General features: G+C 44.7%; 1 protein-coding gene across 1 annotated transcript; it reads right to left on the reverse strand.

Moving 5' to 3' along the window:
• Positions 1-625: 625 nt before the first annotated feature.
• HENMT1 (HEN methyltransferase 1) lies at positions 626-9,962 on the reverse strand. The gene is made up of 8 exons (XM_081815588.1): positions 9,859-9,962; positions 9,063-9,158; positions 7,785-7,904; positions 6,042-6,154; positions 5,293-5,427; positions 2,926-3,105; positions 2,082-2,271; positions 626-1,247 (listed from the first exon to the last, which is right to left on the reverse strand). Exons 2-8 carry the CDS (start codon positions 9,078-9,080, stop codon positions 813-815), a joined length of 1,191 nt encoding a protein of 396 aa, XP_081671714.1. The 5' UTR covers positions 9,081-9,158; positions 9,859-9,962; the 3' UTR covers positions 626-812.
• Positions 9,963-10,374: the final 412 nt, after the last annotated feature.

Consider the following 10,374-nt stretch of genomic DNA (forward strand, 5'->3'; position numbering starts at 1 on the left):
GAGAACTATGGCCCCAAGAGGCCGTTCCCAGGCACCCACCCCCCACAGCCAGCCTGTCCCTGGTTAGTGAGGCTACGCCTGCTGTGCGCAGACCAGCACGTGGCCGAAGGTCCTTCGCTCCTTGTTCCTTCCCGGGAGGACATGGACTGGGCACGCATCAGCCCAGGAGAAACTACAACTCCCAGCTTTCGAGTGGTAAGGTGATCCTTCCATCTGCTCAGTAAGGAGCAGAACAGTGGTGTAGAACCAACCTTACCAGAAAGCTAGCACATGCCCTGTCCCTTTCTTTGCTCTTTCTCCTTGGAATAGGATTTGGAATATTCAAGTGGTAACAAAAACCCAAAAACACCTTCATCCCTGAGGTGCATCAGAACAGGAAGGCAGATGAATAGGTCCCTTTAGTGGCAGAGTGTGGTCAGCTAACCTCTATACTCAGGTCTCTCATTTAAACCAGTACCCACCCCCTCCCCCCGGGGTGAAGCTGTTCATTCGCAACTGCTACAACAACCCCAATTCCACCCAGGAAGCTGCCACGGATGAGGCTGCTCTTATCTTCAAATACTTCCTGTATGTTTTAGGCAAATATTACAGTACAGGTGAGCATTCAGCCCAAAGGAGGCAGAAACTTCTGAAACTACTTATTCCCTGGGAAAAGGTTTTATTTGACAATCCAATTTGCTTTAAGAATGTTTAAAGTCACATCCAACTGGGTCTAACAGAAACATGAACAAGCGCATTTTGCACCCTCTCCACCCCTGCAAAAAGCATATGAAAAACAAGGTTAGAGAAATTCAAAACCAAGTTGCCCAAACTTACGACTCCAGCACAGGGCTGATTAAATGTTCATCAAAGAGGCGTTGTGTTTGGTAATCAACCAACTCCACCTGCACTGCACTTTGATCTCCGTTCAGTCGAAGTCCCTCAGCAAGTACTGTTCTCAGCTTCTCCATATTACCGGCCACCAAGTGGTTCACCTTCGGATAAATAATGAGTCTTTCCAGGGGTACATAGAACTTCTCTCCCACACTGTAAGGTTTGGGGGACTGCTCTATTTTGGCCCTTTGAGCTTCTGTTAGTCCAAACTGTGGGGTACAACTGCCAAGTGGTACCACTCGATTGCCCTCTCTTTTCCTCGGACCCCGGAGAAACCTGCTTTTCATTAAGCCGACTGCTTTGACTGACTCACTACTCAGAGTAAGCCGGAAGTATTTGCTTTGCTGTAAACTCGGGTATGAGGTGGTGTAAACCTGAAGGAAAAATTGGAAGAGGTTTCACTTCATTAGTAACTGCTTACATTATGAACTGCGTATTAACTATACATATCAAATCCTACTAGCCATGTGTCCCACCATGTAATGGGAATCAAGCCTCAAGCACAGTCATTAACTATATGATCTGCTTTAAAAATTCTAATGATCGGGGCGCCTGGGTGGCTCAGTCAGTTAAGCATCTGCCTTCAGCTGAGGTCATGATCCCGGGGTCCTGGGATCGAGCCCCGCATGGGGCTCCCTGCTCAGCAGGAGGCCTGCTTCTCCCTCTCCCACTCCCCCTGCTTGTGTTCCCTCTCTTGCTGTCTCTCTGTCAAATAAATAAAATCTTAAAAAAAAATTCTAATGATCAAAAGTCTCCCAAAGCCAAGTTTTTCCACCAATTCACACCAACGCAATGTTCCTGCCTGACATTAGAGGGAAATGCTTAGGAAGGCAATGTGCTTATACTTCACCATACCTGCTGAAACCCAAAGGGCCTGAGAAGCTTGGAGGTGCAGCTGCAATACTCACTTCCTGGGCCACACTATGGAGGAAGTGCTGCTGATCCTAACAGATTACAATAGGGGGTCACTGGCACATCAGCTTGGAGGCTTTCCAGGACTTCTGATCTTTCTCTGTAATGTGCTTTGAGACATGGCAAAAGGCCAGGTGGTCTCCAGGGCGAAGTAGATAGACCAACCCTGAAGGCAGCTGTGGGTATGAAGGATTCTAAACTCATTTACATTTATCTCTACAGTGGGGTCCCCTACAGAGTTCACCATCCTAACCCACGTGCTTCTTACCCTGGTCACTACCTCAAAGAATACTCACAACTTCATAAACGTGTTCCTCTGGAACGTGTTCCTCTGGCTCGGAAATGCTGCATTCAGTCGCCTTTGCTATGCTTTTCTGGAAGACCCCTATCTGGGTACAGTATCCAACATGCTCAGCTCCTACTGGCGGATCCCCCACACCAGTGAACTCTACGGAGTAATTGTACAGTTTTGCCACATCCAAAGCCCTAAAATCAAAAGAAACGCATTTTTGAAAGGTATGGTTAAATTAAAAATCTCCAGTAGAACAGAAAATACAATGAGCTAAAATACTTCGCAACTTGCAAATTCTTACAGCAATACATAATGCCATACAGGGTTTGCTTACTTCTGAGGGGCTTTAGGGTCCTGAGTCAAGTTTCCAGGTAATCACAAAAATGTGGAGACAGGGAAAGTTATGGAGCAGAGCGTAGGCATGAAAAAGGAGAACACAATGGCTACACACCCAAGTCCTATTTGGGTTTGCAGTCATGCCGGAAACATGACCATCTGTCCATCTGTCAAGGAACACTTGTGCCAGGGTATGAGGCTCACCCTCACTGCCCTACACACACCCCCTTCCTGTTTTGTTTCATCTCTACACCAGTACTCCTACTCCTGACTTCATACCAGAAGACACCTGGTGCCCCACTTTGCTTAGCTGCCTGAGACCAAAAACTTCCATTTATTTTGCCCAAATATGGTGGTCCCTTTTCTTAAATACCAAGCTGAATTTTGGGAAATTTTATTAGGATAAAAAACTTCAGTAATGTACAGGCATCAAGATGGACTTCCTGTGGGGTACTCTCCCCCCACGCCCCCCAACCCCACCACAAAAGTCACAAAAACATTTACGAACTCACCACGTCTGAAATTGCGTTCTGTCCCACTCAAATCTGTGATCTGGATCTCTAAAGGTTGATGCTGGAAACAGGGGATTGAATTCAGAGTTTGGTGTGCTGATGACAACCATGCCAGGAGAAAAGTACCCAAATACGACTTCAGGAAACTTGGCCAGATCTTCAGAATCTAAGTGTTCTATCCTGAAACGGTCAACGGGAAAGACAATGCAATTATTTTCCTAGTTGATTTAGCAAAACAATCTCTACGTTTATCCCTTCTGAATCTTTGTAACGGTACTTACATGACCTAAAACCAACTATTCCTAAATACTCACCCTGCCCTTGGACCATGTTGCCCCCTCTTTCAGGGCTCTCTGGGCCTCACTGTCAGTAACTAGAAAGTATGAGCGTAAGTATAAGCTCCCCAGGAGGCCTGCAGTGCTATGTGAGTAGAACACATGCCCCACAAAAGTTGTGGGTTTAGGCATCAGATCCCAGTAGATTCTCACCCACACCCAAGGACCAGATCAGCTGCCCCAGTAGAGGCGGCCACTAGACCCAGTGAGCCATTTCTATCCTGATGCTGTATGTTAATCTAACCCACTTCTATCTTTGCCTTAAAGAGGAACAGGAGAGGGGCGCCTGGGTGGCTCAGTCAGTTAGGCGGCTGCCTTCGGCTCAGGTCATGATCCCAGGCTCCTGGGATCGAGCCCCGCATCGGGCTCCCTGCTCAGCAGAGAGCCTGCTTCTCCCTCTCCCTCTGCCTGCCGCTCTGCCTAGTTGTGCTATCTCTGTCAAATAAATAAATATAAAAAAATAAATAAATAAATAGGAACAGGAGAAGCAATTTGACACTGAGTATATGCCTGAAAAATGTAAGGGTTTTTTTTAAGATTTTTATTTATTTGACAGAGAGCGAGCGAGAGGGAACACAAGCAGGGAGAATAGGAGACAGAGAAGCAGGCTCCCCACCGAGCAGGGAGCCCGACACGGGGCTCAATCCCAGGACCCTGGGATCTTGACCTGAGCCGAAGGCAGACACCCAATGACTGAGCCACCCAGGTGCCCCAAAAAAGTTTCTAAAGATACAACTGATACGATTTTTAGGACAAATGTGCCCATATATCTCCCCATAACCACTACAGCTCAGCAGGCTGGTGATGGGAGGGAAACATAACCTCTCAGACCGGTAAGAGGAAGACACATAGGTAAATGACTCAGGAGCTTCAATTTGGCTTCTTTGCAGCATCAGTGCAAATACTACACATCAAAACATGTATAGTTAGAGCTATAATGCACTTAGAGTGCAATTTATTGCTTTAAATTCACACATCAGAAGAAAAAAAAAATCAATGCATAAGCGGAGGAAATAGAGCAAAAATCTGAATCAGAAAAATCATATGACCCAATAATCCCACTCCTAGGGTTAAATGAAACTTGTGTTCATGCAAAACCTGTTCCATGAATGGTATCAGTTATATTCATAATAACTCCACACTGGAAACCCAAATAGCCTTAAATGCTTGAAAAGGTGGCACATCATACAAAGGAATACTCAGGAATAAGGAACAAACTGCCAAGAAATTAGATAATTTTATAGTGTTCTCAAAAACAATGCTGCAAAATGGATGAGTGCTGGCCGGGGGTGAGAGAAAGTTGTGGCCACAAAGGGGTCAGCCCAAGTTTGTTTGGGGGTTAATGGAACGGTTCTGTGCCTTGACTGTAAGTTACATTAAACTACATGTGTTAAATTCCACAGAAATGTACCTGTGCTCAAATATATTTTTAAAGATTTGTCAAAGAGAGGATGCATGAACACAAGCAGGGGGAGAGGCAGAGGGAGAAGCAGGCTCCCTGCTGAGCAAGGAGCCCAATATGGGACTCCATCCCAGGACCCTGGGATCATGACCTGAGTCAAAGGCAGACTCTTAACGAGCTACCCAGGCGTCCCTGCTCAAAAATACAGTGTTTAAAAAGTAGGGGCACCTAGGTGGCTCCATGGCTAAGCGTCTACCTTCAGCTCAGGTCCCTCGGATCCAGCCCCGTGTCCTGTCAGGCCCCCTGCTCAGGGGGGAGCCTGCTTCTCCCTCTGCCTCTACCCCCCCCACCCCCCCGGCTTATGCTCTTCCTGGTGCTCTTGAGGTCTCTTGCGCTCAAAATCCTTAAAAAATTAGGAAAACTTTAATAGGTGAGTCTGGATACAGGATATTCCTGGTGCTATTTTGCAGCTCCTCCATCTGTAAATCTGAAATTAAAGTCAATCCCGTCAACCTGCTTTACAAATAAATTTGATTACAACTTAAATCTAGTTAGGACACTCAATTTACTGAGAACTAATTCAGATTTGTCTAATAAATTTATACAGTAAGAATCAATTTTAATACTTACAATTCAATACATGTTATCAAATCAAATCCACACAAACGGGAGTCTTTTTGTACAGCAGAACCACGGTACAAGGTTATGGTCAAATCTAGTTCCCGAGGAACGATGTACCCCCCCACTCCTGGAGACAACCTACCCCTGCAAAAACAGAAGGGAAATTAACACTATAATCTATTCAGAATCTCACCAGCTATAGAATTCTGATGATCTGCTCCTCTGATCAGTGTCTACCTAAGTGAGTTTTCCATGACTTGAGGTAGTAAGCATGAGGTCATAGGGTAACTTCCTCATAGATTACTGGCCAATGAGAACAAGATTGAATACTGCCGATTCTCTCACCATTTAATACTTTTGGTCTTCCAGCTCCCTTTGGATCAGTGATTAGCTTTCTTTAGAAGAAAAACAGTCCTGAAAAAAATCTGCAAGTCAATATATATGAGACTGGAGAGCTGCTCAGGCTTAAATTAAGAGGTCTGGGGCAATTTCAATCCTCTAATGAGTTCTCCTGGTGTCCAGCATTTTGCCATTGAAAATTGAATCTGCAATGCTTTGTCTACTATAATTTAACAGTCTATACTTTCTACGTTGGTAGGAAAAACTACTATTATCATTCACAATGTTATGGCACAGTCATTCAGTGAGCTTGAGGCTCTCAGTGCCAATCTTAAAATAAGCTGTATAAAACTTGACACTTCCTCATAGTGCTACTAGTTTTAGATTAATGCACAATACTTTCAGAAACTTGGTATTACCCTCCCCATTCAAAGGGTCTGGCAGCAATATCTACTCCAACAAGATACTGAACGCAGCGGTGATATTTCAGCATCCATAAAAGTGTGGCATCACCGAAGCCCAAGTCTGCAATCTACGGATGAAACAGAACATTGAAGACATTATTGCCAGAAGTCAGATAGGACCAAAAACTTACAGAGTGTAAGTGGTTATCAGAATTACCATATAATTATGTCAAGATCTTTTCGGTAGAAAAAAGTACACAAAAAGGAAATTAATCTGAAACTTAAGGGAGGAGTGGGCAGGAAATAAGCTGTTAAGTGTTTGGACTGTAAGAAAGGCATTCACGTGAGTGCCTGGCACCCAGAACACCCTCAGGGTCTGGCACCCAGAGAACCCCATGTGGTAGGCAAGTACCCTATAAAACAGAACTTTGAACCTCTGAGCGGCTTCTAACTTAAGACAAGGGTGCCCGATCTTGACCAATGTTTTAGGGTTTATATTCAGTGTTGTTAATCTAATCCCCTTAATGTACATTTATATGTATTCTTAAATGGATTTCTTAATTATGCACTAAAGTCTTCATTAACCACTCTCACCTAAATTTGATTCCCACTTTAGGAGGAAAAGAAAATTAAGACTTAAGTTTAATGGCACCCAATCCCAAAGATACCCCAAATCAGCTTCTAGGGTAGCTAACTGGCTCTAATCCAGCCTTAAGGGGGTATCTGCAGATTTTAACTATTTTTGGATACTCAGACATGAAAGATACCATATTATCCTAAGATGCACAAAGTGTTAAATCTGGAACAGACTAAAGTTTACCTCAAAATTCACTCTATCAGAAAACCAATTACAGCATTTACTAAGTTGCTTCCAAAAAAAATTCCCCTCTGGAAAAAGGGACTATAACTATACCTTAGCAATAGGCACATTCAACCTATATTCAATCCAATTTTTCCTCAGATATGTTTCATTTTTTTACCTTCAGTATTTTAGGTAAACCTTGCAATCTACCACAATATTGCACCCTTAGCCACAAGCAGTAATTTTCCTTTCTGAAGCTGGTATATTTATGGGACAGTGGGAGAAGGGTTACATAGCATCAAAAAAAACCTAATCTAGGGGTGCCTGGGTGGCTCGGTTGGTTAAGCGTCTGCCTTCAGCTCAGGTCATGATCCCAGGGTCCTGGGATGGAGTCCCACATCAGGCTCCCTGATCAGCCAGGAGTCTGCTTCTCCCTTTGCCTCTCCCCTCCGGCTTGTGCTCTCACTCTAAAATAAAATCTTTAAAAAACCTAGTCCAAAAGCAAACTACAGCCTTAGGAAGTTTTAAACTGCTTTTTACATAGTATACCCAATTTCTTGTTAACCAAAATTTAGCTCAAGCTTCTCCTTCCCACAGACCCCTGAAATTTACCCTGCCCTCAGTCTGAAGACAGAAGCAGCCTGTATTTAAGGCCCCCTCCTAGAAAACAGGATAGCCTTAGATTAACACATTATACTCTCCAATCACACCACTTTTATCCCACTCCCCCACAAATCAGTTGTTTACTCTAGAGAAAAACCTTTTTCCCCTTTTTCCCCAACTATTGATGCATGCAGATCTTATGGTCAGTGCTCTCCCTATTGCACTAATCCCTTTCCTTCCTTGCAACACATCTTCAAATAGTCTCTGCTTACTTGCCAAATCCTTAAGTTTTTCTTGTATTTTTTGACTAAACAGTTGATAAGACAGTCTTAAGTGTTTGGAAAGATACCTACCTTCTTGAGTCCATGTCGATTCACTAAGTTTTTAACAAAGTAGTATCTCTGTTCGTACACTGGTGGTTTGAACTCAATCACTTTCTTGCTGGGAACTTCACAATTATCCATACTGTTGCACTGAAACAGAAATCATGTGCAACTTCAGGAATTAAGGAAAAACCAGCTGCATTTCCCAATTACTTGGTAAAATCCATTGGCCTTTCAACCACTTCTGTCCAAAAAAAAAAAAAAATCACCCAGTGGTACTGCATTTCCTCCATGGTTCATCCAAGCCTCCACGGTCTTTTATCTTTTATGAAGTGATAATCTGGCTTTATGCTTCTGAGAGCTTAGAGTCAGCTGAAGGGAAAACTACTAATGCATTTAACAAGTCTAAGTCTCCTAGCCACAAGGGACCTTTAATGAACTGCCAAAGACTGGAATACAGGTAGGCAGGAGACTGAGACTCGTTGACCAAACTAAAGTCTGGCTCCTCTAAGCCGTTCTTCTGATTAGGCCTTGACCTGGACACCATCCTGTCTTGGGCCTGCTTAGGCCAGTTTAGCAAGAATCCTACTAAGTCAATTTAGAGAATTCCCCACCCTTAATCTCACAATCTGATCAAATTCCTTGCCACCACCCCTTAATAATCTGATCCCCCTGAGCTGCCTTATCAAGAATCCTATTAAATTCTGCTTAACACCCAAAACTCATGGTCTCTTCCATCCGCTCAGCCCTTCTGCTCATGGCTATAAATCCCCAGCAGTTGAAAATGGGGGTTTTCACCATCTCTCCTCTACTACAATGCTCTTGTGGTGGTAGTCCTGACTAAAGACTTCCTTTTTATTTAAGTCTTAATAAGGCATTTTTAAGTGTTCAGTAACCACGTGTAGCATGTGGCTACCTATCGGACAGCACACACTCCAAATGTGGTTCCCATTGGTCCTCTTTACCTGGATTTCCTTGAAATGCAGAATCTCAGGCCTCACCCCACACCTCCTCAATTCAGCATCTTTCGTGAACAAAATCGCCCGCGGATCCAAAAGCACATTAACACTACTAAAATACCACTTAAGAGTATTTTTAAAGTAGATTTTGCTACTTAAAATAACTGATACTTTTTTTCACTTCATATACAAATATGGAATTTTATCTATGTATATCCTTGTTCGATCCCATCCAACACCAAGAAATGCTAGGAGCTAAATTTGAGATTTTACTTTTAACTACTTCACAATCCATCTCAGGGATACCTCTTGAGAGTCATACAAGCAGGTTTAAGAAAAGCAGCATTACCTGTTTGTTTTCTTCCATCTTGTTTCCAAGTTCAAGTTTTCTTGAAACAAAAAAGCCAATGTATCCTTCAAGCTCTATGAATCAGCAATGACCCAACTGTAAATACAAAATGTAAATACAAAACAGTTTTTTATAAAGGAGACTGGACGCAGTAGCTGCCTAGATCAACAAGGGACAGAGCAAGCTTCCTCCCTTCTCTTTACCTGTTACCATCTAATCTAATCAACAGAATTTGCTTAATAAGCATGGCTTCAGATAAAACAGGCTCAGAAAGCCCATGTCACTTTTCACCAGGACAAACCTAGCTAAATGCAGTTAACTCCCCTTCTTCCCTTTTCCTCTTAGGTTTGATACAATCTGAACAATCCTATGAATTATGACTGTTTCATCAAAGCCCTCTCTCAAGTTTATTATCTGCTTCATCATTTTTTAATCAGGCTCCACCACCAACGTCGGACTTTAATTCATGACCATGAGATCAAGAATCGCATGCTCTACCCCATGAGACAGCAGGCACCCCCAAATTGCTTTTCAATCACATCCTCATCCATGATCAAAATGAAATTTCAAGGAGGAAAAAAAAATGCCCGAAGTAACTGAGAAGCTAAAAACACTTCCGATACCCAGTTCACTGATGGACTTGAATTTAAATTTTGGTTCTCAGCCTAAAATGTACACAACATGTCAATCACCAACTTAGAGGAGTTACTAAGTCGTATCTCACCGCCCCCCCCCCCAAGCGACCTAATGTCAGAGTCCTCATAGCGCATGAGTACCCGGTCCCCGCACGTCTTACCCACGAAGGAGCACACCAGCGGGGAAGGCGAAGCGCTGCGAATACTAGGGGCTAGCCCGCAGCCGCCACTGTATTTAACTCCAGGCCCCGCCCCTGACGCCCCCGCACGCACCGCCTCGCTGCGTGACGTTACCCGCCCGCGATCACACCTGCGGCGCCCACGGCTGCGCCGCGGGCGCTCCCGCCGTCCGCTCTAGTCTGCAGCCCGACAGCCCTTTGCCTCCAGGTTCCAGGCTGCGAGGCGTCGGTTTTGCGTCTCTTAACGGCCGCTGTGGCGCATGCCCCGAAGCCATTTTGGAGGGGTCCCTCCGAACCTTGGAGGAGACCACTGTCTGCGCCACGTCCCCCGCTGGCGCGCGGCTGCGACCCGGCCTGGTCCGCCGGGGGCCGAGACTGTTGGGCCGAGGCGGCGCCGCGCCAGGCGCGTCTGCGGGCCGCGAGCAGGGCGGCCGGCTCCGGCGGCTGTTGCGTTCCTGGCTCTCCGGTTCGCACAAAGATCAGAAAACGGTCCCGGGC

This window comes from Leptonychotes weddellii, chromosome 4 (genome assembly GCF_054177405.1).
Source record: "Leptonychotes weddellii isolate Sample4059 chromosome 4, ASM5417740v2, whole genome shotgun sequence".
Lineage (NCBI taxonomy): Eukaryota > Metazoa > Chordata > Mammalia > Carnivora > Phocidae > Leptonychotes > Leptonychotes weddellii.

Bases quoted from the DNA above. Each gene is read 5' to 3' on its own strand.
- HENMT1 (XM_081815588.1), bottom strand. The intron at 5,428-6,041 runs GTAATACCAAGT...CTGTTTTTGCAG, and splicing joins AGACCCTTTGAATGGGGAGG to GGGTAGGTTGTCTCCAGGAG. The intron at 3,106-5,292 runs GTAAGTATTAAA...TGACCGTTTCAG, and splicing joins TTGATAACATGTATTGAATT to GATAGAACACTTAGATTCTG.